The sequence below is a fragment of the Anas acuta genome, chromosome W (genome assembly GCF_963932015.1).
Source record: "Anas acuta chromosome W, bAnaAcu1.1, whole genome shotgun sequence".
Classification (NCBI taxonomy): domain Eukaryota; kingdom Metazoa; phylum Chordata; class Aves; order Anseriformes; family Anatidae; genus Anas; species Anas acuta.
In genome coordinates, this window is record NC_089016.1 from 24,342,241 (window position 1) to 24,369,900 (window position 27,660).

Here is a 27,660-nt window from a genome sequence, read left to right on the forward strand (position 1 = left end):
CCGCAGTAAAAATTAAAGAACAACCTACTTGGATTCACCACACGAGAATCAAGAAGTCAACGCACGGTCCATGGACACTTGAAATGACGGGACCCAATAAGTTGAAATTGAAAAGGCAACACGTATAGACTTTGGACATTGCTTGTAACTATTGTATCAGCTCAAGCATGGAAGGAAAACTCGTATGTAAACATACCTGAAAAAGTTGCCCAATCTTTAAATTTATCTGACTGTTGGATGTGTACTGCACTTCCGAGGGGCAATATGGAAATCCCGCTATATGGGATACCCTCCAGAAATTGGACTAATGCATTATATAATAATCAGACGCGGTCCGCTAAATGTTGAGGAATGGAAAGGGTAAATTATACCCTCCCTGAGGGACCGAAATTTGCTTTACAAGCACGGGAAATGTTACTGTTAAAAGTCGGTGTATGGGGGACAATGATAGCAGCGAACAAAAGATCTTGCGTGATCTGGGGCTTAGTTTTGGTCGGGAACCTGACTGTTCAAAAACGGTAAATGTAGGGGGATATAATCTAGCCAATTTAAGGTCATTTTGTAATATTACTATCCAAGTAGCATACGACCCTGATAAGGAGTCTGGAGTGGATGGATCTTTGGAAAGTGGGTGAAAATTAGGTATAGGGTATTGGTGGCTATGTGGTGATGGGAGGGCAAGGAAGAATTTACTACCTAATTGGAAGTGTTATATATGGAGTGGTAATTCGTGTCAAGAAAATGGTTGGTATTAATAAAGAAGGGGAAGATTTGGGAGGGTGGCCATGGGGGTTGGAAAGCCCAGTGGTTGAGATAACACCAGACTCTTATCGATGAGGCCATCAGGAATGTAAAAGAGTTTAGAGGGAACAAAGAAGGGTGATTCAGGAGACTCCATGCAGTCTCAGGTTTCTTGTTCTCCAGCCATTGAGGCATGGAAGTTTCTGAGTGTTTACTGTTACTGTTATTTGCAAAGTTGTTTGACCAATGAAAAGTTGTTTTGAAAAGAACTGCTGTGGAGAGAAGGGTATAAGAGGGGAACCTGCCCTCAAGATATGTTTATGATCCTGAAATATGGGACCAAACTGAGGTGAAGGTTTGGGACTCTGCAACTAAAAACGACAAGGTTGCGGTGGGATTGCTCAGCACCTGGCAAGCAATCTCTGAGGCCTTAAAGAGCCATGTGGAACCACAGTCAGAAATGTGTGGTTAGCCAGACAGTGAGGGAGCTGCGGGCTCCTTTACTGATCCGACTGCTATGCCATCGCCCCTCTGCTGCTACAGCCATCAAAGGCTTTTGCTGTTACGCCCCCTGTTGACCTGGACGTGCCTTTTGACCCAGGCCTCATTGGCCTTGAAAAGGAGACGGATATGTTCTTCTTTGATATGGGAAGAATGGGATACATAAGGCCTGAAGACTGAGTTGCTTGACAACTTTAAGTGAGACATATTGTTCAAAAGCAATGGAAAATGAAGACTTGTTTGTAATCAAGAAAAGGAATGGAAAATGGAGACTGTTAAGTCATGGAACTTAAAGGATTGTTTGTTACCCTTTCTGATTGTACATGTGTATAGGCGTACTCGAGTTTAGTGAGTCATGGAACTTAAAGGATTGTTTGTTACCTTTTCTGATTGTATAGGCATACTTGGGTTTAGTATGTAAAAATAATGTTCTGTATATTTAGAATGTTCGATGTTTGTGTGTGCATGTTGGTGGAGCGTAGACTCCCTGCACACCCAGCGCTGTTTACTTGCCTTTTATAGCTTTTATAGCTTTTATAAGTATAAGTATTACTAGATTCAGATTGAGTTGGGACTTCATTTATAATAGAAGGGTCAGCGTATAGGGGGATATTTGGCACCTCCCAAAATCTTTTTATAATGGGTCTGCAGTACCTACAGGAATCTTAAGGTCCTCATGGAAACATGTAACTTGAGCAGTCCAACTAAATCCTTTGGTAGAAAGGCCTACAGGATACCGTAGTTTCGTTAGATGGTTAATTCCTAGCTTAGGAGTAAGCGAATTGGAAAAGGCAATAGTAAATATTTCAGCTGAATTAGAACAGATAGACAATTCCACCATAGAAACGATAAAAGCACTACAGGTAGAAGTCTCATCTCTCCATAAGGTGGTTTTACAAAACTGAATGGCATTAGATTTATTAACAGCAAAGGAAGGGGGAGTGTGCACTGCAATAAATCAGAGCTGCAGGCATACTCACTTATTGCATGAGGTGTCATGGGATGACACCTCGCTTGGGTTTACTGAATTATGGGAAAAGCTAACCAGCTGGTTACCAAATTTGACATGGTTAAAACAATTGTTTACTATGTGTGTGTGGTTCTGATATTTTTCAGAATATTTGTTTGCCTAATATTACAATGTTTCAAAGGAATATGTGCTTAGAAATAGGTATGGAGAGGAGGCCGAGAATAAGTACTAAGTAAAAGAATTTACTTGATTTAGAAGAAAAGGGGGGAATTGAGATGGGGAAGATGTTAAAAAACCTATCTGAATTAGTATCTAGCTACATTACATATATGGTAAAATATCTTAAGTATTGGGGATGTGGATGAGACCCTAAAAACGTCTTAATTATAGGGATGTAGATGAGAAGCAGATGTAAAAAGAAGATATCGTTCAAGGCTAACAGGTGAGGGAAGAATGAACATCTCACAGAATCTCTAGGTTGGAAGAGACCTCAAGATCATCGAGTCCAACCTCTAACCTAACACTAACAGTACCCACTAAACCATATCCCTAAGTTCTACATCTAAACGTCTTTTGAAGACTTCCAGGGATGGTGACTCCACCACCTCCCTGGGCAGCCCGTTCCAGTGCCTAACAACCCTTTCAGTAAAGAAATTCTTCCTAACATCTAACCTAAAACTCCCCTGGCGTAACTTTAGCCCATTCCCCCTCGTCCTGTCACCAGGCACATGGGAGAACAGGCCAACCCCCACCTCTCTACAGCCTCCTTTAATGTACTTATACAGAGCAATAAGGTCACCCCTGAGCCTCCTCTTCTCTAGGCTGAACAAGCCCAGCTCCTTCAGCCGCTCCTCATAGGACTTGCTCTCCAGGCCCCTCACCAGCTTCGTCGCCCTTCTTTGGACCCGCTCAAGCACCTCGATGTCCTTCTTGTAGCGAGGGGCCCAAAACTGAACACAGTACTCGAGGTGCGGCCTCACCAGAGCCGAGTACAGGGGGACGATCACCTCCCTAGCCCTGCTGGTCACAGTGTTTCTGATACAAGCCAGGATGCCGTTGGCCTTCTTGGCCACCTGAGCACACTGCTGGCTCATATTCAGCCGACTGTCCACCATCACTCCCAGGTCCTTCTCTGCCTGGCAGCTCTCCAACCATTCCTCTCCCAGCCTGTAGCTCTGCTTGGGGTTATTGCGCCCCAGGTGCAGGACCCGGCACTTGGCCTTGTTGAACTTCATGCAGTTGACCTCAGCCCATCGGTGCAGCCTATCCAGATCCTCCTGCAGAGCCTTCCTACCCTCCAGCAGATCGACACACGCACCTAACTTGGTGTCATCTGCAAACTTACTGAGGGTGCACTCAATGCCGTCATCCAGATCATTGATGAAGATGTTAAAGAGGACCGGCCCCAGCACCGAGCCCTGGGGGACGCCACTAGTGACTGGCCTCCAACTGGACTTGGCTCCATTTACCACAACTCTTTGGGCCCGGCTATCCAGCCAGTTTCTAACCCAACGAAGCATGCGCCAGTCCAAGCCAAGAGCAGCCAGTTTCTTGAGGAGAATGCTGTGGGAGACGGTGTCAAAAGCCTTGCTGAAGTCAAGGTAGACCACATCCACAGCCTTTCCCTCGTCCACCAAGACGTCCATCTCATTAAGAAAGAATGCACAACTTGTTGGCAGGAAACAAAGCAAAGATAAACAAAAAAGGCCTAAACTGTCCAACAGAAGGTCAAAGTCCAGAAAGGTAAAGAGAGCTCTTCTTTGTTGCCTTCATCCTGAAAGACCCCTGCCCACGACCACCAGGCTACACTGCGCAGGCGCAGCCAGAAGGAACTAAGGGCAGGGAGTATAGAAATGAGTACTTGGAAGAGGTCCGCCTTTTTGGGGGAATCAGTGAATATGTATGAGAGCTCATGTAATATGTAACAGTATTCATGTACAAAATTGTGAGAGACTGGGCAGGCGCGCACCTTTTTCAGGGAAGCTATTCCCAGTGTGTCCGGTGCACCGCAATAAAGTGTGCCTACTTTACAACCTTATGGTTGTGGAGTCTTTTCCGCGCGTCAGTTAGGGCTGTGCTTTGGAGAGAGAGAAAGCTCGGGCTCCCTTTGTAAGTGGAGCTGTGAAATGGCAGCTAAAAGAATTTGTGGACTATGAAAAGCCTTCTGTTGTGAGCACTGTTAACCACCATCTAACAGTCACTCGCCTGAGGCGATTGGCTCTGGGGCAGATGTATTCCGCAGTGGAGTGGGGATCACAGTGTGCAGCCATCAAAGTAGCTGAGGGAACCACCAGAAGCCGGCAGCCCTCACGAGGGCAGCTAATGAGGCTTTGCTGGAGCCAGGAGTGCCCCCCTCTGTCACACAAAGGCAGCCCCTGAGGACTGTGGCTCCTCACCTAGGGCTTGCTGGGCAGCACTTGATGGATGGACGTGAGGAGAAGCTAAAGAACATCATCGAGGGAAAGAAAAAAAACATCATCACCAGCCTGGGAAGGGAGCCGCAGCCAGGGCAGGGGTCTGGCCCTGTGTCTGCGGTGGCGGGCTCTGGAGCCCAGGCCCTAGGGAACAGCCTGCTGGGGTCCCCATGCATGGTGTCCCTGGCTGCCTCCTGCCCTGGTGCCTCAGTGACTGCAGCGCTTCACCTGCCTGCTGGCCTTGGCTGCAGATGAGCAGCTCTGGAGGACCTCTGTCCTGAAGCCCCAGCAGCATGAAGTGCCGGAGCTGGTGGTTGCCCCACACCTCTGCCCGAGCACTGAACCCTCTGGCAGATGCCTTCCCCAGCTGCTGCACCTCCCCAGCAAGGGCCAGGTGCAGCACTGCTACCACTCCAGCCCCTGCGGCCACTCCAGCCCAGTACAGGCACCTGTGTGGTGCTTAGCTGCCAGCCGGGTTAAAGGATCGATGGGCTGAGTTCAATCTCGTGCCACTATACAAGGCTAAGTGCTGGGTCCTGCTCTTGGTTCACAGCAACCTAATGCAGCCGCATAGGCCTGGGGAAGAGTGGCTGGAAGTGTGCCCAGCAGAAAAGGACGTGGGGATGCTGGTTGATGGCTGGCTGAACGTGAAGTTCAGAAGTGTGCCCAGGTGTCTAGAAAGGCTGATGGCATCCTGGCCAGCATGAGAACTAGCGTGGCCAGCAGGACTAGGCGGTGAGATCAGAGCACATGATGACAGTAGTCACCCCAGGACTCTGAAAATGTGCCATTTCCAGTTCCAAAGCCAAAGTTGCAGGTGTTTTCTAATGTCTCCCTATGGGCAGGATTTTTGGATGTGCTCTAAATTGTTCTCGCTCTCTCTGTCTATTGGATGTGTGACCAGTTTTTCAGAAGGACGGAAAATGCAATGTAGAGGCTTTTTTGCAAAGCACTTCCTGGCACTGAAAGAGATTTCAGCGTGAGGGAAAGGATGTAAATGTGATATGCCAAAAAGTGCAGAAAGTGGGAGAGAGCATCTGTGCCTCACACACTCAGCGGTGTGGCCAGGGTAGTATTATCACAGGAAGGATTAATGATTAGCAAGAGATCACAAAAGAATTGGTAAGTTTTGATACCAACAAAAGAAGTTAGCTGTGATGGAAACACTTGGCAGGATACTAGGGTGCCATCGCCATATCTGCCTCCAAGCTGAAGGCTGACAGTGTTATTTACTCCTATGTGGCACTAGAGAACTTTCTAGATTGCTAAATAGCAACCAGAAGGCACCCTTGTGTGGAGATCACGTTCCTCACAGGCCAAACAACTCAAATTATAGAAGTTTCTCTGCAGACCCTGCAGACAGGGGCTTCTCCCTGTTCTAAAAGCTGTGGGGTCAGGGTAGAACAAGCAGGGAAAGTGGCCCAGAAGGCGTCCATGTCCATACTTTCCCAAAGTATATTCACCTTTTCAGACAATAAACTGCTGTTAGAGCTCCTCCTTTTTGCCTTTATCAGTGGTCGCTCAGGAGGTTTCTGCTTCTTAGGTGCACAGCCAAAGTTCCAAGGGGCCACTTGGGCCTTCTCAAGGATTAGCAGTTTGCAGGCTGACTGGCAGTTGCGTCTGCCAGTGTTTTAGCAGACCTTTGCTGTCAGAATGTCTCCCAGGATTACCAGGTCACATCCATGGCTGCTCTGGCCACTGAGTGGGAGAGGCAAGGCTCTGGTGTGCCCATGAAGACAAAGGGAGGTCCTTCAGGCACACTGGCGCTCTGGGACACACCACAGAGCCACAGGGTGGTCCCAAGAGGGTGTGAGGGCACACAGGTGACGTGCGGAAAAGACTCCACAACCATAGGGTTGTAAAGTAGGTACACTTTATTGCGGTGCACTGGGCGCACTGGGAATGGCTTCCCTGAAAATGTGCACACCTTCCTGGTCGTCTCTCACAATTTTATACACGAATACTGTTACATATTACATGAGCTCTCATACATATTCATTGATTTCCCCCAAAAGGCAGACCTCTTCCAAGTACTCATTTCCATACTCCCTGCCCTTAGCTCCTCCCGGTTGCACCTGTGCAGTGTAGCCTGGTGGTCGTGGGCAGAGGTCTTTCAGGATGAAGGCAATGAGGAAGAGCAGGTTAAACTCTCTTTACCTTTCTGGACTTTGACCTGCTGTTGGACAGTATTTAGAAGTTTTTTGTTTATCTTTACCTTGTTTCCTGCCAACAAGTTGTTCATCCTTCCCTAATGAGTTGTTCGTCCTTCCCTCACCCGTTGGCCTTGAGCGATATCTTCCTTTTTACATCTGCTGCTCATAGGGTTCTCGTCTACATCACAGATAATTTGGATATTTTACCATATATGTAGCTAAATCCATCAATGCAAAATGGACATCATTTACTGGATGCGGGGGGAAACCTTGTTACAAAAGATGAGGATAAGACGGAGGTGCTTAATGCCTTCTTTGCCTCAGTCTTTAGCGGCAATACCGGTCGTTCTCTGGATACCCAGTACCCTGAGCTGGTGGAAGGGGATGGGGAGCAGGATGTGGCCCTCACTATCCACGAAGAAATGGTTGGCGACCTGCTACGGCACTTTCAAGAGGGAAATCTTAATGGTGCAGGAATGGTCTGTCCCCTTGTGCCCAAAGGCGAGCTGGCGGGGAAGAAGACCAGCCTGGCTCAACAGAGAACTGTGGCTTGAGCTTAGGAGAAAAAAGAGGGTTTATAATCTTTGGAAAAGTGGGCAGGCCACTAGGGAGGACTATAATGATGTAGCGAGGCTGTGCAGGGACAAAATTAGGAAGGCCAAAGCTCATCTGGAGCTCAGTCTGGCTACTGCCGTTAAAGATAACAAAAAAAAAAGGAGGACTAAGGAGAATCTCCATCCTTTACTGGATGCGGGGGGAATCTTAGTTACAAGAGATGAGGAAAAGGCGGAGGTGCTCAATGCCTTCTTTGCCTCAGTCTTTAGCGGCAATACCGGTTGTTCTCTGGATACCTGGTACCCTGAGCTGGTGGAAGGGGATGGGGAGCAGGATGTGGCCCTCACCATCCACGAAGAAATGGTTGGTGACCTGCTACGGCACTTGGATGTGCACAAGTCGATGGGGCCGGATGGGATCCACCGAAGGGTACTGAGAGAACTGGCAGAGGAGCTCGACAAGCCGCTTTCCATCATTTATCAGCAGTCCTGGCTATCGGGGGAGGTCCCAGTTGACTGGCGGCTAGCAAATGTGATGCCCATCTACAAGAAGGGCCGTAGGGCAGACCCGGGAAACTACAGGCCTGTCAGTTTGACCTCAGTACCAGGGAAGCTCATGGAGCAGATTATCTTGAGAGTCATCATGCAGCACTTGAAGGGCAAGCAGGCGATCAGGCCCAGTCAGCATGGGTTTATGAAAGGGAGGTCCTGCTTGACAAACCTGATCTCCTTCTATGACAAAGTGACGTGCTTAGTGGATGAGGGAAAGGCTGTGGATGTGGTCTACCTTGACTTCAGCAAGGCTTCTGACACCATTTCCCACAGCATTCTCCTCAGAAACTGGCTGCTCTTGGCTTGGACTGGCGTACGCTTCGTTGGGTTAGAAATTGGATGGACAGCTGGGCCCAGAGTCGTGGTAAATGGAGTCAAGTCCAGTTGGAGGCCGGTTACTAGTGGCGTTCCCCAGGGCTCAGTGCTGGGGCCGGTCCTCTTTAATATCTTCATCGATGATCTGGACGAGGGCATTGAGTGCACCCTCAGTAATTTCGCAGATGACACCAAGTTAGGTGCGTGTGTCGATCTGAATATGAGCCAGCAGTGTGCTCAGGTGGCCAAGGAGTTTTAGGCTGGATGTTAGGAAGAACTTCTTTACCGAAAGGGTTGTTAGGCATTGGAACGGGCTGCCCAGGGAAGTGGTGGAGTCACCATTCCTGGAGGTCTTTAAAAGACGTTTAGATGTAGAGCTTACGGATATGGTTTAGCGGAGGACTGTTAGTGTTAGGTCAGAGGTTGGACTCGATGATCTTGAGGTCTCTTCCAACCTAGAAATTCTGTGATTCTGTAAATATTAATTCAGAAAAGTTTTAGCATCTTCCCCATCTCAGTAGCACATATTAAGCAAGGAGTGTTGCCTACATATTCATTCTTAATCCATCGCTCTCTAATTTCTAATCCCATGTTTCACAACAAGGAGCAGCCCAACGATCAAGCGCAGCAAGGACCTGGGCCGGCACCCCGGAGCCCATGTGGCCGCCTGGCACCGCAGAACTACAGCTCCCAGCACGCCTCGGGACGGAGCAGCCCACCTGACCCTGCGGGGACTCTGGAACGCCCCCCCCACCGTGGCCCTCCCCTCCTCTGCTCGCTCTGCACTATGGCAGCTTCCAACATCCCATCCTGCTCATGCTGTCTCTCTCCAGGTGCCCACACAGGTACCGAGGGAGCCTTCAGACCGCCTCCCCAGTAAGGCAGCTTGTGCTGACGGGCCTGCTTCAGTGCCCCGCGTCTCTTGCTGGGGGAGCAAGCTCTCCTTTTCTGAGAACTTTCTTCTTATTTCCAACCTGAACCTTCCCTGGCAAGGCCTGACAACCACCACCATAAGAGAACAGATGTTTTACTAAGACACACTGAGAAAAGCAGGGATGGAAAGGCAGTTTTTGGGGTGGGAGTCTTCTTCCTGAGAGGAGTCCATTCTCCTGTCCACGTTGGCTTTCATGAGAGCTGCCAGGCGGGAGAACCTCCGTCCTCCTGATGTGCCCTCCAGGCTGTAGAGGTGCCCCAGTAAGGAGAGGCAGCGGGTCTGCTGAAGCATCCAGGCTAGCTTCTTCCTCCTGACACACAAGAGAAACTGCTGAGCCCAGAGGCACGGCTGTAGAGCACCAAACCAGACTGGGCAGGGGAAAGTGGGGTGGCAGCTGAGACACGTACACCTCCTCAGAGGAAGGGAGCTAGTGCTGGAAGGGCTGCCGGCATGGAAGTGGGCAAATGAAGAAGTGCTGCCAGGGGCAGCCAACCACTACAGAGGGTGTGTTGGCACGACAGCACCGGGGGGGAAGTGATGCCAGGCACCAGCAGGAGAAGGACCATCGCAACTCTGAGCCTTCTCCTCATCATCCCCCCAACCTTAACCCAACCCCATCCTGTCCCTTGAGGTCACTGCCTTCCTTCCCCTGTTAAGCCCGTCCTCCCTGTTCACATCTCTCTGTTCCCAGCCACCCCGGCCTCATCCAAAACGTGCCAGCAGGTGCATCCCTCGGCACAAGCTGCTTTCTATGCAAAGGCCCAGGGACTGCACAGGGGGGCAGCGTGAGGCTGCACTGGCCCCTGTTTGACCCACACATCGTGCCTTAATGCCTCGGTCCTGCTAATGAGCTATGGGACAGCTTAGGCGTGGCCTGAAGTCCAGGCAGGCCTGGGCCTGAATGCCTGGCACCAGAATACTGTTCCTTTCCCACGCTCTCCATTCTGATGCTTACCGAGCCTCTAGCGGAAGAGAGGGTGTTCTTCTGTTTGTGTCACAAAGAGCACCCTGAAACCTTTCCCACAGAGACTTGACAAAGGCTCCGGAGTGTGTCTGAGGACGCTTTTTCAGAAGGCTCAGCACCTGCCTGGTCATTTTCTTGGCCAGCCCCACGCGTCCTAGATTACAGCAGACCTGCACAGGAAGAGGAAGCCATGAAGACATGGACCGCTTTCCCAAGCCTCTCCTCCTGCAGAGGCTGCAGAAATGTGTTGAGGGAATCTGGAAACAGCATAGATCCCACGGCCTGCTGCAGCTGAGCAAACCAAGATACCAGGATAACTGTGAGAAGCTCCTATGACAGTGTTCCCACATCGCCCAACTGAGGAGTGCAGGAAAATATTGTTACCAGCAGCTGATACCAAAGACAAGGTCTACGTGACTACTAATCACAAGGGGACTGTTATCTTGCAGGTGGGGTTGTTTTCTTCTAGTTGTTTTTCTGAGTGCTTTGACCAATAACCTTGCGTGAAACACTGTCCACCCCTGTTAAGTTCTCTATAAAAGTTAGGCTATTCGGGCAATAAAATGAAGCATGATCTGACTCTACTGTGTGTCTGTCGTGCTTTCGGCCGTGCTTTCTGCAACATATGGCGCCCGAACAGGCTGAGACCTGAACAGGACCCGAACAGGACATCGCAGCGGCGCCGGGACAAACATCGCAGCGCAGCGGGACACCAGCGGCGCCAGCACATCAGAACGCAGGGGGACCATGAAACCAGCGGCGTTGGGACCAGCGGCGCCGCGACCTCGCCGCGCCGCCGGGACATCGGAGCGCCCATCCGACCGGCGCTTGAGCAGACCAGACACCGGCCTGGAAACACTGTACACAGGCCTCACGGTGAGACGCGGTACTCCCGCTGAGAGACGCGGGAAACGGTGGGAAACGGGGTCTCGTGGCGGGACGCGGGAAAAGGAATCGCGGAGGGCCGCGGAATCGCGGTGAGACGCGGGAAACGGAGTCGCGGTGAGACGCGGAATCGCGGAGGGCCGCGGAACACGGAATCGTGGAGAGCCGCGGAATCGCGGTGGGACGTGGAAAACGGAATCGCGGAGGGCCGTGGAATCGCGGTGGGACGCGGAAAACGGAATTGCGGTGAGACGCGGAATCGTGGTGAGACGCGGAAAATGGAATCGCGGTGGGACGCGGAATCGCGGTGAGACGTGGAATCGCGGAGGGCCGCGGGAAATGGAGTCGTGGTGGGACACGGAATTGCGGTGAGACGCAGGAAACGGAATCGCGGTGGGACGCGGAATCGCGGTGGGACGCGGAATCGCGGTGAGATGCGGAATCGCGGAGGGCTGCGGAATCGCGGTGGGACGCGGAATCACGGTGGGGACGCGGAAAACGGAATCGCGGAGGGCCGCGGAATCGCGGTGAGACGTGGAATCGCGGAGGGCCGCGGGAAACGGAGTCGCGGTGAGACGCAGAATTGCTGCCGTCCGGAGTCGAGTTGCTACGGGAGATAAGAGGCGTCACCGAGCAACAGCGGGGCGGAGATAGCGTAACCATGGAGGCGGAGGCGGCCGTGAAGCTTCTCTCTAACATTCTCGCTATGAGAGGCGTGGCTTGCAATACGAACAAGGTTAAATCCTTGATAAATTGGGCCCAGAAAGAGGGTTTTCTGAAGGAGACCCCCCGAATTTTTAGCCCAGATGAGTGGCAACTCATAGGAGACCGTTTATGGCAGACAAGTACCACGCGTGGAAAGTTTGATAAGGATTTATGTAAAACCTGGCGTTTGGTGATTGATGCCCTAAGCGGTCTGAAGGCCGAACGCCAGGTTGTCATGGCAGTGACGCAGGCTTTGTCCGTGCAGTCTGGGGCTACCAAAACATCGACTACGAAATCCGACACCTCGTTATCACAATTGTTTCCGTCGGATCCTATGCTGACCCCGGTTCGAGGCATGACCTCTTCAATAAAGGACTCGGCTGCAGCCATTGCTAAGGGACTGTCCGAGCCCGGTGCGGATGCGGCCTGTGACCTGCCCTCTTCGCCTCCTGCACTGGAAAATCTCGACACGATGCCCCCAGCATCTGCGCCGCCGCCAGAGAACCATAAATCCACCCAGGGTGTCTCTCCCTCGTTATCTGCCACCCCAGCTCCATCAACACCGATATCAACCAGGTGGTCGGGTGTCATACGTGACGCCATTCTCGAGGGAGATTGGCACGCCTCCTCCTCCTTGGCCTGCCCAGTTATTGTCAACTCCGGACAAGGCACCGGGTCGTGGCAGCCACATGATTGGAAGCTTCTACAACAAGCTAGGAAAACAGTCACAGATTATGGATTACACTCTCAAGCGGCACGACAGATAATTCATTGGATCTTCCAGGCAGATTTGATGTGTCCCTTCGACTGCCAAAACATAGACCGTCTGTTGTTAACTCCCTCTCAACTGTTAATTTTTGAAAGAGAATGGCTACGGTTGGCACAAATGGAAGCGAGTCGTCCGCGTCAAACGGGGGACCCCCTATATGGCACCACAGTTGAAATGCTAACAGGGACAGGCCCGTACTTCGATCCTCAGCTTCAGCTGCAGTTCCCTGAGATTGTTCATCGAACAGCTGCACAGCTTGCCCTACGAGCTCTTTTTGCCCTCCCTGGGGAAAAGAAAGCTCCTCCATTTGCTTCAATTCATCAGGCCCAAGGTGAATCTTATGCCAAGTTCATCGACCGATTATGGACAGCAGTCATGGATCATCCTGACCTGACACCAGACTTGAAATGGAGCATGTTTAGAATGCTTGCTTTTGACAACGCGAACACAAAAACCCAAAGCATCCTAGCTACGCTACCAAAAACTGCTCCCATTGAAGAAATGTTGGAGAGGGTAGAGCGTGTTGATCAGTCCAAGCAAGCAGCTGTGATGGCTCAAGCTGTTGCATCAGCCATTGGTGATCCTTTGGCTGCCATAGTGTCCCGATCCAATGGTGGTCCCTCGAGACGCAACCCCCAGGAGCAGTGGCGATGTTATCGATGCGGGAGGCTTGGCCATATAAGAAGACAGTGTACAGCTGCCCCCTGGTGCGACCTATGCCAATCTAATACACATGCTACACCGATGTGCAGGGCTCAGGGAAACTCCAAGAGGAGTGCGATCGGCCGCGCGACAACAACAGTAGCCGCAGCACAGCCAGATGGGGCGGATTTCTCGACAACAATGCCCCAGCCACCAGAGGAAGCCTCGGGGTGGACCTGGCAACAGCAGTAAGCATCACGCTCTCCGATAAGTCTGTAGCAGCCATTCCTACGGGGATCCAAGGCCCACTATCAAACACACCATTAGGCGGCTTACTATTAGGTAGATCCTCTGTAGGCCTTAAAGGATTGATGGTCATTCCGGGGGTTATCGATGCTGACCACGTAGGAGAAATTAGAGTCATGGCATACACGCTCAACCCACCCCTCTTTATTCCGAAAGGTACCAAAATAGCCCAACTTGTTGCACTCCAAAATCATCAACCCTGTGCGGGGGCACAGGTTGACCGGGCAGGAGGCTTTGGCTCCACGGACCATGTTATCTGTTTCACCAGATCTCTGGCCTCCCGACCTATGATGAATGTGATATTATCCATTGGATCACACCAAATTACTGTCACCGGCATGATCGATTCTGGTGCGGATGTTACGATCTGCAGCACCACGATATGGCCAAAACATTGGCCACTAACATCTCCAGCCACTGGAATTACGGGAGTGGGCGGCAGCTCAGCGACATACCTCAGTGCACAGGTTGTGACGTTAAAATTCCAAGAGAAAACGATTTCAGCTAGACTGTACGTGATGGCACTGCCTGCAAATCTTCAAATGTTAATCGGGAGGGACATACTTTCTCAGCTTGGGGCAGTGATTACTACCGACAGCAAGGATTTTCCTTAGTGGACACTGCTGAGCAACCGCCCACCCTGGCCTTGACATGGCACTCTGATCGGCCTATCTGGGTGGAGCAGTGGCCGTTGACGACAGACAGGTTGCAGCAAGCACAGACTTTAGTTCAAGAACAGCTCCAGGCAGGACACATACGCCCATCCACAAGTCCCTGGAACACACCGATTTTTGTGATTCGAAAGAAATCAGGAAAGTGGCGACTTCTACAAGATCTCAGAAGAGTAAATGACCAAATGCAAGCTATGGGAGCCTTGCAACCTGGTTTACCATCTCCGACCATGCTGCCTGAACATTGGTCCCTTTTGATCATAGACTTAAAGGACTGTTTTTTTACAATTCCCTTAGCAGACAAGGACTGCCAGAGATTTGCCTTTACGGTACCCGCCATTAACAAGCAAGCCCCGGCAAAACGCTACGAGTGGCTCGTGCTTCCCCAGGGTATGAAGAACTCCCCCACATTATGTCAACTATATGTAGCCTGGGCTTTGGAGCCAATCCGAACAGCATGGTGTGATGTCATTATTTACCATTACATGGATGACATTCTGTTTTGCAGGCCAGATTGCTTCCAGGATTCCGATCTACAATTTATTCAGCATACCCTGGAAGAAAAAGGACTAAAGATAGCTCCAGAAAAAGTTCAGCGGAGACAGCCATGGCTGTACTTGGGGTGGAAGATATCAGACTCTACCATCCGACCGCAGAAGGTCGATATATCTACTACTTTGCATAATTTAACAGACGTCCAAACATTCTTGGGCAATATTCAGTGGGTCAGGTGTATCGTAGGAATTACTAATGATGACCTGGCTCTATTGTTACCTTTGTTGCGGGGTAGGAGGGCAGAACAGAGCATTACACTGACGAATGAACAACGGCAGGCCCTTTTCCGCATATCTCAAAAGGTTGCAGCTGGCGCGGCTTGCAGACGCGTCACAAAACTTCCACTCTCTGTAATAATAGTCAATCATGTGTCTCACCCATTTGCAGTGATTGGTCAGTGGCAAAAAGAAGAGGGGGGAAATAAGGGCCGACAAAGACAGGAACAGTGTGAGGAGGATGCCACTGACCCTAAAAGTAGAAATGATATAACTAAAATAGATAATTATGAAGGAAGGATGATAGGGCAACATTTTTGAATTTTGGAATGGATTTTTCTATCAATACAGCCAAAAAAGAGTATCCAGACCCGGGCAGAAGCCATCGCGGAATTAGTACGTAAGGGTCGCTTTCGGAGTATTGATATCAGCGGCCAGGAACCCGGGGATATTAGTCTACCGATAACTCAGGATCATTTGGAATGGTGTTTACAGCAATCCATACCACTACAAGAAGCTGTGTTAGATTACCTGGGACTGGTACATTCCCGAACTCCAAAGGGGCCTCTCTGGCAAGTTATAAGATCATATAAATGGCAAGCAGTACTGTCCTGGTTTCAGTTAGAACAGAATTAATTTTCTTCCTAGTAGCTGGTGGAATGCTGTGTTTTGGCTTGGGATGAGAAGAGTGCTGATAACACCCCGATGCTTTAATTGTTGCAGAGCAGTGCTTATACCAAGCCAAGGACATCTCAGCCTTTTGCTCTGTCCTGCCAACGGGCAGGCTGGGGGTGCAGTAAGAGCTGGGAGGGGACAGACCCAGGACAGGTGACCCAAACTAGCCAAAGGGGTATTCCATACCATCTGACGTCACGCTAAACAATATATAGGGGTGGCTAGCCGGGGGGAGGGGGCCGGACTGCTCGGGGTTAGGCTGGGCATCGGTCAGCGGGTGGTGAGCAATTGCATTGTGCATCACTTGTTTGTACATATTATTATTACTTTCCTATTATCACCATTGTATTATTATTATTATTATTGTTATTATTATTTTTGTTATTATTATTTTCCTGTCTTATTAAACTGTCTTTATCTCAACTCACGGGCTTCACTTTCCATTTCTCTCCCCCGTCCCAGAGAGGGAGGGGGGAGGGTGAGCGAACGGCTGCGTGGTGTTTAGCTGCCGGCCGGGTTAAACCACGACAAGTACCACAACTTTCGCCTCGGCCAGTAGTGGGGCGCACAGTTTATACTGATGCCGGTGCATTGAGTAGGCGGGCCGTGTGTGTGTGGTATGAGAATGGCACTTGGGAAAATCACTGAATTACAGGGGCAACAGGGGATACATTACAAACACTAGAATTGTCCGCAGTTGTTTGGGCTTGCCAACGCTGGATGCGTGAGCCAATTAATATCATTTCAGATTCTCTGTATGTTGTCAATGTAGTGAACCGGATTGAGGACGCCTTGATACGGCAAACTAAGAAGGACCGATTGTTGTCATTGTTTCTGCAACTGCGAGATGCCATTCAAGGAAGAACCGCACCTTACTGTGTCATTCACATACGTAGTCACCAGTTCTCAATTGGATTAGCAGAAGGTAATGCACAATCAGACAAGTTGGTGAGTGTAATCACAGCAAGACCAGAAAGTGACTTTATGCATGCACGTGTGTCACATGAAATGTTTCACCAAAATGCTAAAGGTCTTCGGAGAATGTTTGGACTTACTTGGGCAGAAGCTAAAGGAATTGTAAGAGCATGCCCCTCCTGCAGTCATCATGGGCCGGGGTTAGGCTTGGGTATTAATCCACGGGGTGTCAAGGCACTCGAGGTATGGCAAATGGATGTCACGCACATGCCAGAATTTGGTACTAAAAAATATGTGCATGTGTGTATTGATACTTTTTCACGATTCATATGGGCAACAGCACAGGGAGGGGAAAAAGCACTCCATGTATGCAGGCATTTGACAGTGTGCTTTGCCATCATGGGGGTACCACAGCAGATCAAGACGGACAACGGCCCAGCATATGTCAGCAAAAAGATCAGCACGTTTATGAAGATGTGGGGAGTAACGCATATCACAGGCATCCCATATTCTCCCACGGGCCAAGCAATTGTCGAACGATCACATCAAGTCTTAAAGGAACAGTTAGCAAGGTTAAAGGAAATCAAGGATGTCGATGAACGACTACCAAGGCGTTATTTGTCTTGAATCATCTATGTTTGACCGGTGACCGAGAAGATCCTCCTGCAAGTATCCATTTTCAAACCATGAATAAAGCAGCACCAAATGTGCTGCCGCAAATAAGAGTAAGTTACCGAGATCCTGCTACAGGAGTCTGGAAGGGTCCAGTTCCTGTCTTGTTCATTGGCCGAGGATATTTCTGTGTCTCTACAACGGCCGGACCAGTTTGGGTACCAAGCCGGTTCGTGAAGGCTGTCCAGAATGTTCCAACGGACGGGGAAACTACTGACGAAGATTCTAATATTGTCAGCAATGCTTGCACTTGCGACCAAGATCAAGCAAAACAAAATCTGTGAGAGCCAGAGCTGGTCAGCACAGTATACTGTCACCCTGTCTATCCCGGGCATCACCTACTCCAGAAGAGTAGTATATGAGAGAGACTCAAAATGATATCAGTCTTTCACTTAATAGTTCGATGATTTGTTTGAAGCAAAGTATAGATGGTTACGGGGTTTAGTCACAAGGGGATTAACGATTTGATTTATGGTGGTGGTAATCATCGTGGTGTGTTATAGGTATAACTAAAAGAGTTACTTGTAAAACTGCTGTGTCGGACTTGGTTTGCTCAAAAGAAGAAGGGGGAATTGTTGAGGGAATCTGGAAACAGCATAGATCCCACGGCCTGCTGCAGCTGAGCAAACCAAGATACCAGGATAACTGTGAGAAGCTCCTATGACAGTGTTCCCACATCGCCCAACTGAGGAGTGCAGGAAAATATTGTTACCAGCAGCTGATACCAAAGACAAGGTCTACGTGACTACTAATCACAAGGGGACTGTTATCTTGCAGGTGGGGTTGTTTTCTTCTAGTTGTTTTTCTGAGTGCTTTGACCAATAACCTTGCGTGAAACACTGTCCACCCCTGTTAAGTTCTCTATAAAAGTTAGGCTATTCGGGCAATAAAATGAAGCATGATCTGACTCTACTGTGTGTCTGTCGTGCTTTCGGCCGTGCTTCCTGCAACAGAAATGTACAAGGGGCTGGGTATAGCAGGGACACCCCCTGCAAGAAGGACGTCACCCTGCCGCTTTACCTCCGCTTTGAGGCTGAAGAAGGTCGCCTCCTCAAAGCAGTCTAACACAGTTGCTGTCTTCCCCAAGGAGTTCCTCAGGACCTCTGCTTCATTGAGCTTCATAAGGGCCTTTGAGCAAGCACACAGGCAGCAGGTGAGCATCGGTGCAGAGCCCCCAGCTAGCTCCACCCTTCCCTCTTGCCTCCTGTGGCACCTGCCTTAGGAGGGCCCGCATCTCCCCATGTGATCCCTGCCCTAGCACAGTGCCCCGTGGGCTCAGAGCTCAGGCACCAAGGGAGCCTTCAGACTGCCTCCCAGGTAATGCAGCTTGTGCTGACGGGCCTGCTTCAGTGCCCCGCGTCTCTTGCTGTGGGAGAGGCAAAGCGCAGGAAACAGTCCGGCTCTGCCCCCACTGTTTCTTTTGGGAGGCCCCTCAGCGGGCGTGTCCTGTTGCAGTGGACTCCAGGTTCAGTGCGTGCTGGCAAGCAGGGTCGCTCACCATGTAGCTGTTGGAGACGTGCAGGTAGGCAGCCGCACACTCCAGCAGGTAGTAGAAGGCTCAGGAAGCATTGCCCGTTGCCACATAGTGGCGAGCCAAAGGCATAAGCACTGATTCAATGACGGTTTCGCATTTGCAGGAACACTCGCCACCGTCCTTCTCTTTGGTCCTGCTGGGCTGCGCAGTTGTCCATTTGCCCTCTGGTGGAAACCGCTCTGACGCTCTGGTCAGAGGCAGGTTGCCAGGAAAAGAAGAGAGCAAAGAGCAGATGAGCATCACCTGAGATGACCCTGCTCACTCGAGCTCACTCGTTTCCACAATCATCAGAACCTTGTCTCCTCACCTGAACTCCTCCTCCGAGAAAGCCTGCTGCGGCTGCAGGGCATTTGAACTACCTGGGAAGAAGAGAGCATGTCAAGGGACTCCCCACGTAGCCCGGGCTAAGAGCTGCAGGCTTGCAAGGGTCCTGCCGAGCAGACCCAGGGCACAAGAGCTGCGGTGATCATCCTCATCCCCTGGCTTATCCCTGGTGCTGGGGACCCGGTGGGCCCCAGCCCAGCCTGCATGGGCCTGGACTTACAGAGGGAGGGGGCTCCACAGCACGGCACACAGCCTACCCTCAGGGCTGTGAGTACTGTCATTCTTCAGCTGTTCTCCAGCGAGCACCAAGGCCTCCCAGCTGTGCCAGTCATCCTCGTCAGCAGAGCCCTGGCAGTTTTCCCGGTCCTGGGGACTGGGGACGGCGAAGCGGTGGAAGGCCACAAAGTCCCCTCCGTGGCAGCTCTGGCATTTGTGCGCGTGCTTCTCCAGGAAGGCAGCACACTTGCGCTGCGTGCTGGCCCTCTGTCTCTTGGGCCACAGCTCGTAGGCTGCCTCCCGCAGCAGCAGGGCACAGAAGGCCAGAATGCCAGCCTGCTGCTCCATGGTCTCCTTGCTTGTAGACGGCCTCTCCACCCCTGAAAGGCAATGGATGGTGGCCTCAGCCAGAGTGGTAGAGGCATTCCCAACAGCCGCTGGGAACTTCCCTCTGCACAAAGCTGGTGGGGGAAGGCCTCCTTCAGCTACAGCGCTCCTGGGTCTTGGATGTCTCTGGGCACCCCTGTGTCCTTCAGCCACTTAAGGATGTTGTCGCTCACCAGCATGTCCAACAAATAATTCATCTGATGTCTGGTGCAAGTGGGAAGGATGTGAGCCAGCAGCTGGGTGGTAAACACTGGCCCTATGATGGCTGCAAACTTCAAAACCATCTGCTTCTGCAGCGTGATCCGGTCCAGCTCAGCCAGCGCAATCTCTGTCAAGAAGAAGCAAAACGTCTCTCTCTTTTGTGTCCCGGAGCCTGAGCTTGGAGAGGTACCACCACAGGAAACAGGGTAGACTTTGGCCTCTCTTCCTCAGGATGGCACCTGCTGGGCAATTTCAGCCCAGGGGAACGTCTTCAAGATGGCTCCACTCCTCTTGCAACCACAGGCCACAAGGCCCAGGGATAAGAGAGGCTCAAGCGCGCAAGCGCTCCTCCACCACGGATGGGGAGGGCACGATCCTGCGGGTACACATGACCCGTGATGCGACCTACCAGAGCTGAACTAGGCTGACGCCCAGCAGCGCACACAGAGAGCAGAGAGCGCGTTCACCACCTCAGAGCTGGACTTGGAGCTCCCCACAACTGCTGTGGGCCTCACAGATGGCCCACGGCCCGGAGGGGGACATCTGTGTCCTTAAGCACAGAGCTCTTTCTGCTCAGACCAGAGTCGCCTTCCTGGCAGGGCCCCCCAGGCTGAGAGGGTGCCTCTGCAGCATGCCGATGCCCAGCCCCTCTCTCACGTGCACCCCAGGAAAGGACCCCAGCACAGCTGCGAACTCAGCCCCTCACCTTTCAAGGCGGCCGGCAGCACGGTGGTCTCCAGGCTGACGTCTGCTCTGATGGTGCAGACCCTGCCACTGTTATTCCTAGCACTGGAGCTTGAGGTGGATGAGACAATGGGTGAAGCCTCGACTGCAGAAGCTGGGAAGGGAGAGAGAGAGCATGAACAAGGTGGGGCAAGTCCAACTTGTCACAGTTGGGTGCGCTTCATGGCCCGCACTGAATGCGGTCAGTGAGCAGGACAAACCGGTTTCCACTGCAATGGTTTTGTCTGCATTGCCCTTGCAACTCTTTTTCTGCCTTCGGACCAGCTGCCCAGCTGTACTGAATGAATATCCCGCAACAGAACGCAGCGGTTGCTACCTTTGACAGCGCTCCCTCCCACAGCCAGGGAAATTGCCAGTGATAATCCAAAAGGCAAAGCCCATGCAGGCTGTCCCCAGGGCAACAGCACTCTGCTTGGCATTGCTCTTGCAATTACTGCTCTTGCGTTACTGCCAAACTCCTCAGTTCCCAGCGCCTTTGCGGGCATTTCTGGTTTTGGATTCAACTTTCCCAGGTCTGAACCTCTCCTGCAGAAGGGCTTTCTTCTTGAGGGAGCTGGTGGCTTGCCAAGGTGACAGCAAGGTGTGCAGGAGCCCACACCTCAGACAGATCAAGTTCTGTCCTTCTGCCAGATCGGACTCTGCCCAGACTCACTGGAAATCACAGAATCACACAGAATCACAGAATTTCTAGGTTGGAAGAGACCTCAAGATCATCGAGTCCAACCTCACAGCTAACAGTCCCCACTAAACCATATCCCTAAGCTCTACATCTAAACATCTTCTGAAGACGTCCAGGGACGGTGACTCCACCACCTCCCTGGGCAGCCTGTTCCAATGTCTAGCAACCCTTTCGGTAAAGAAGTTCTTCCTAACATCCAACCTAAAACTCCCCTGGCGCAACTTTAGCCCATTCCCCCTCGTCCTGTCACCAGGCACGTGGGAGAACAGACCAACACCCACCTCGCTACAGCCTCCTTTAAGGTATCTGTAAAGAGCAATAAGGTCGCCCCTGAGCCTCCTTTTCTCCAGGCTGAACAAGCCCAGCTCCTTCAGCCGCTCCTCGTAGGACTTGTTCTCCAGGCCCCTCACCAGCTTCGTCACCCTTCTCTGGACCCACTCAAGCACCTTGATGTCCTTCTTGTAGCGAGGGGCCCAAAGCTGAACACAGTACTCGAGGTGCGGCCTCACCAGAGCCGAGTACAGGGGGACGATCACTTCCCTAGCCCTGCTGGCCACACTGTTTCTGATACAAGCCAGGATGCCATTGGCCTTCTTGGCCACCTGAGCACACTGCTGGCTCATATTCAGCCGACTGTCCACCATCACTCCCAGGTCCTTCTCTGCCAGCTTTCCAACCATTCCTCTTCCAGCCTGTAGCTCTGCTTGGGGTTATTGCGCCCCAGGTGCAGGACCCGGCACTTGGCCTTGTTAAACTTCATGCAGTTGACCTCAGCCCATCGGTGCAGCCTATCCAGATCCTCCTGCAGAGCCTTCCTACCCTCCAGCAGATCGACACACGCACCTAACTTGGTGTCATCTGCAAACTTACTGAGGGTGCACTCAATGCCCTCGTCCAGATCATCGATGAAGATATTAAAGAGGACCGGCCCCAGCACCGAGCCCTGGGGAACGCCACTAGTAACCGGCCTCCAACTGGATTTGACTCCAGTTACCACGACTCTTTGGGCCCGGCTATCCAGCCAGTTTCTAAGCCAACGAAGCGTGCGCCAGTCCAAGCCAAGAGCAGCCAGTTTCCTGAGGAGAATGCTGTGGGAAACGGTGTCAAAAGCCTTGCTGAAGTCAAGGTAGACCACATCCACAGCCTTTCCCTCATCCACTAAGCACGTCACTTTGTCATAGAAGATCAGGTTCGTCAAGCAGGACCTCCCTTTCATAAACCCATGCTGACTGGGCCTGATCGCCTGCTTGCCCTTCAAGTGCTGCATGATGACTCTCAAGATAATCTGCTCCATGAGCTTCCCTGGTACTGAGGTCAAACTGACAGGCCTGTAGTTTCCCGGGTCTGCCCTACGGCCCTTCTTGTAGATGGGCATCACATTTGCTAGCCGCCAGTCAACTGGGACCTCCCCCGATAGCCAGGACTGCTGATAAATGATGGAAAGCGGCTTGTCGAGCTCCTCTGCCAGTTCTCTCAGTACCCTTCGGTGGATCCCATCCGGCCCCATCGACTTGTGCACATCCAAGTGCCGTAGCAGGTCACCAACCATTTCTTCGTGGATGGTGAGGGCCACATCCTGCTCCCCATCCCCTTCCACCAGCTCAGGGTACCAGGTATCCAGAGAACAACCGGTATTGCCGCTAAAGACTGAGGCAAAGAAGGCATTGAGCACCTCCGCCTTTTCCTCATCTCTTGTAACTAAGATTCCCCCCGCATCCAGTAAAGGATGGAGATTCTCCTTAGTCCTCCTTTTTGTGTTGATGTATTTATAAAAGCGTTTTTTGTTATCTTTAACGGCAGTAGCCAGACTGAGCTCCAGATGAGCTTTGGCCTTCCTAATTTTGTTCCTGCACAGCCTCGCTACATCCTTATAGTCCTCCCTAGTGGCCTGCCCACTTTTCCAAAGATTATAAACCCTCTTTTTTCTCCTAAGCTCAAGCCACAGTTCTCTGTTGAGCCAGGCTGGTCTTCTTCCCCGCTGGCTCATCTTTGGGCACATGGGAACAGACCGCCCCTGCGCCATTAGGATTTGCCTCTTGAAGAGCGCCCAGCCTTCCTGGACCCCTCTGCCCTTCAGAACCGCCTCCCAAGGGATTCCACCAACTAGTGTCCTGAGCAGCCCAAAGTCAGCCCTCCGAAAGTCCAATACAGTGGTTTTACTGGTTCCCTTCCTGGCCTCGCCAAGAATAGTGAACTCCACCATTTCGTGGTCATTCTGCCCAAGACAGCTCCCGACAATCACATCCTCCACCAGTCCTTCTCTGTTTGTGAAGAGAAGGTCTAGCGGGGCGCCACTCCTGGTAGGTTCACTAACCAGCTGCGTCAGGAAGCTATCTTCCACGCTCTCCAGAAACCTCCTAGACTGCTTTCTCAGGGCTGTGTTGTGCTTCCAGGATATGTCAGGGAACTTGAAGTCCCCCACGAGTACAAGCGCTGAAGATTTCGCAACTTCTGTCAGCTGCCTGTAGAACTCCTCATCCGTCTCCTCATCCTGGTTCGGCGGTCTATAGCAGACCCCGACCAGGACACTAGCCTTGTTGTCCTAGCCGATCCTAACCCAAAGGGACTCGACCTTGTCATTCCTAGCCTCGAGTTCTACAACATCAAAAGACTCTCTAATATAGAGAGCCACACCGCCACCCCTTCTGTGCTGCCTGTCCCTTCTGAAGAGCTTATAGCCAGGCATCGCAGCATTCCAGTCATGAGACTGGTCCCACCACGTTTCCGTGATGGCAACCAAGTCGTAGCCTGCCCGCTGCACGATGGCTTCCAGCTCCTCCTGTTTGTTACCCATGCTGCGTGCATTGGTGTAGATGCACTTCAGCTGGGCCTTTACCTTATCCTCCGGCCTTGCCATTGTTCCCCCTGGCACAGCCCCAACAATCCTTGCTTCAGCCCCATCCCCCTTCTTACCTAGTTTAAAGCCCTCTCAATGAACCCTGCCAGCTCCTGGCCCAGGGTCCTTTTTCCCCTAAAAGATAGGGACCCGTCTGTGGCCATCAGGCCAGGTGCTGAGTAAAGTGCCCCCTGGTCGAAAAACCCAAGATTTCTGCATTGGCACCAGCCCCGGAGCCACGTGTTTAACAGGTGGGCTTTCCTTGTCCTGTCTGTACCCCTCCTTGCCACCGTAGGGATGGATGAAAACACCACCTGCACTCCCGCTCCATCCACTAACCGTCCCAGCCCCCTAAAGTCTCTTTTGATAGCCTTCAGGCTTCTCTCTTCAATGTTGTCACTGCCCGCCTGGACTATCAAAAGAGGATAATAATCAGAGGGGCGTACCAGGCTGGGAAGCTTCCTGGCAACGTCCCTGACCCTGGCCCCAGGGAGGCAGCAGACTTCCCTACGGGTAGGGTCAGGCCGACAAATAGGGCCCTCTGTTCCCCTAAGAATAGAGTCTCCAACAACAGTAACCCTCCTGTCTTTCTTGATGGAGGCATTCCTGAGGCGTGGAGTTGACCTCCTCGCCCTAGGCATCCTCCTGGGAACACTTGCTACCTCTTCCTCAGCTACTGGTCTGTCGAGCTCCAGGGCCTCAAACCTGTTGCATAAGGGCACCTGGGAAGGTGGGGCCAGAAGGGGAGGGCATTGCCTGCGATGTTGAGCAGGGACCTGTTTCCATTCCTCCTCAACTCCCAGATCCCCTCCCTCTGCCTGACGGCGACAGGGCAGGGGGTCCACCCCCATTTGGAGTGTCTCACCCCGGTACCTCTCCTTGAGGCCCTGCAGGGAGTTACTCCGCAGGTCTATCTCCCGCTCACACTCCCTGATATCCCTCAACCTCTCCACCTCCTCCTTGAGCTCCGCCACCATGTGGACCAGGTCATCCACCTGCTCGCACCTCACGCACGCAGTGTCTCTGCCTCCCGCCGATGGCAGCAGCAGGCTCTGACACTCCCTGCATCCGGTGACCTGAACCGCTGCATTCTTTAACAGGCAGTCGGTCTGGGTGTATACCGACTTCCTGGAGAGCGCACCGTGCCTGGTGGAGACCATTATCACCTAGCTAACGACTGTCGTTAAGGAGGTGTTCATATGGGCAGGGGGAACGCTCTGCCCTTCCTGCGCGCCCTGCCTGCGCGAACTGCCGCGCCACTCCCCTCTGACACGCCACTCCCTGTTTGCCTGTCCTGTTCACCGTGCTCCTGGTCGCTCGCGCTCCCTAGGGGCAGCTTTTGAACGGCTGGGGAGGGGGCGCTGCTGGCTCCACCTTCGCCTCGTCAGCTTCACTCACGAGGCTGCCGGGTCCTGGCGGCTCCCCCAAGTAGGCTCGATGCCAGAAAAATTAGCCCTGCCTGGCCCGATCCCCCGCTCCGCTGCAGAACGCGTCTGCCCCGGAGCCGATCGCCTTGGCAAATGGCCACATTTGCCACAGGACACGGTCGTGCGGGGGGAAGGGGGGGGGGGGGGGGAGGAAGCAACATGCAACAGCATCTAGCCAGTCCGCAACAAGAGTGCTTACCAATCAAGCCCTCCCAGTTGTCCTCTACTTTTTTGTCCTGCCTCCCAGTGCTGAACAAGAGCATGTTGTTGTGATGCAGGCAGTGCAGCAGTTCCTCACAGTAATATGGGATGCCAGAGCTTCTTTGGATCAGGAACCTGGGCAGGAGCAGACCCAGCAGTGACCAACACCAGGGAAGTATGGTGCAACACAGTTCTGATGGGCGGGTGCCGAGTCACTCAGGCCTCACAGGGTAACCAGCCTCTTTGTCACAGCTACGGCTCACTTCAGAAGGGGGTGGTCCTCCCACTGGCTTGGGCGTTTGGGACCCCTGACCCTACACTGTTTGCTGGAGTCTGAGGGAAATGGTCGTGAGCAATGTCCAAAGCACAACACAGCAAGCCTGATCTTCCCTGTCCTCAGGAGCCCAGATCTGCTCTGGCAGCTGGCTGGACCCCTGCTCCTGGGAATCCCTACTGCAGCCTGGCTACATCGGTCAAAGCCTTTTTCACACCTCAGCCACGCTGAGGCTTGGGTACCCATCTCCCTCTGCTCTCCTCTCTCCTCTTCTCTCCCCTTTCCTCCCTGCCTTGCCCTCCCTCCTCTGCAACAGCAAAGGGCTGTCACTGCCCACGTGCTGCATCCTGGGAGCTGCCTATTCTTAGCTCACACCTGCTGTGGTGAGTCTTAAGGAGAAACCGAGGTCCTTGCTGGAGTCAAGGATGCTGCCAGAAGGCCCCGTGCTTCCTTTCCTGCGGGGCGACTTCCTTCCGTGGCAGCATAGGTCCAACCCCTCCAGAAGAGCTCCATGGCCTGCAACATACCTTGCTAGATCCCTGGGGATGCTGACCACTCCAAGGTTCTGGCAGACTTTCTGCATCACAGCTGCAGGTTTCAGCTCTTCCAGATGAAGACAGCTGATTCTCTGGGACGTTGTGCTGTCTGCTGCAGCTTTGAAAAAGCTCTCCATTCTCTCGTGGCCAGGAGCTAAGCTCATCACCATAGAGTGTGATGCTTTGGAGCACGGGCCACATGACAGTCCAGGAGGCAGGGTCGATGAAGTGGGCGTTGTCGATGACAAATATGCCAAATTCTCCTCCAAGGGTCTGAAAAAAGCAGATGGATCTGTGTGGAGTCTGGTGGATTCTCAAGCGTCCTCTAGGGGAGGAGATGTAGCCTCTCTCTCCGGAGACGGAGAATACTCAGAAGTCTCTCCCCAGCTGCTTCCCTCTTGAGAAGCTTACTGGCTTTTCATTTCTGCGAGACTTTAAGGCCTCCTCGAACATCACTTGCCCTTCTGAAGAAGGGAGCTTGGGCAAAGGAATGCAGAAGGCGTCAATCCTCCTCCAGGGCACATACCCTCCAACTTAACAGGAGGCGACCTACGAGGCATATGGGGAGGGCGTGAGAGGGGCTTCTGGGAGGAGGGGCTCCTGGGCCCTGAAGGGCGGTGACCTTGGCACATTGGCCTGCTGCCCACTCAGGCTGTTCTGATGTGGAGCCTGAAGCAGACAGGGTTGTTTTCTTTCTCTGACCCAGGTAGAAGGAGGAACGCTCACCTTCTGTAGCACTTTCCTACAAGTCTTCTGCAACTCCCTTTTCCTTTGAGCATCACGCATCTTGCAAACCTTGTCTGGGACGGCAAACTGGACAGGAAAGCAGAGTCAGAAAGAAACATCATCCTGCGACCAGGCATGCCTATCCACCAAGCTAGATGGCAGAGCAAAGTGCCTCTGCTTTAGCATGAGGTCAGCACAAGCCTCTCTTCACTGGCCTTTCCAGGGTGCTGACCAAGACACCTGGCACAGGCACAGGACATGAAGTCACCACAGACAAGGAGCCTCCCCGGACCCAGGAATCAGAACGGGGTGCTATGAGCGCTGCAACTCCCAGCCCAGCAGAACACCCAAACAACAACCAGACTACCTCAGGAGGCCTCCCTCTCGCTCTCACCTTGACGAGGAAAATGTCATTGAGGAGGCAGTATCTGCTCTCTTCTATCGCCCCTTGCAGCTTGGCCTGCAGG

General features: G+C 52.3%; 1 protein-coding gene and 1 pseudogene across 2 annotated transcripts in view; one reads left to right on the plus strand and one right to left on the minus strand.

Moving 5' to 3' along the window:
- LOC137846722 (uncharacterized) overlaps window positions 1-17,175 on the plus strand; it is a 96,959-nt gene extending 79,784 nt beyond the window's left edge. The window contains exons 2-3 of one of the 2 annotated variants that reach the window (XM_068664839.1): window positions 16,270-16,446; window positions 16,851-17,175. In XM_068664839.1, the coding sequence (XP_068520940.1) occupies window positions 16,270-16,446; window positions 16,851-17,035 (362 nt within the window). In that variant the 3' untranslated portion in view covers window positions 17,036-17,175. The remainder of the gene's footprint in view (window positions 1-16,269; window positions 16,447-16,850) is intronic. The other variant, XM_068664840.1, reaches the window with a different exon arrangement.
- Window positions 9,212-26,010, minus strand: LOC137846710 (adenylate cyclase type 10-like; annotated as a pseudogene).
- Window positions 26,011-27,660: the final 1,650 nt, after the last annotated feature.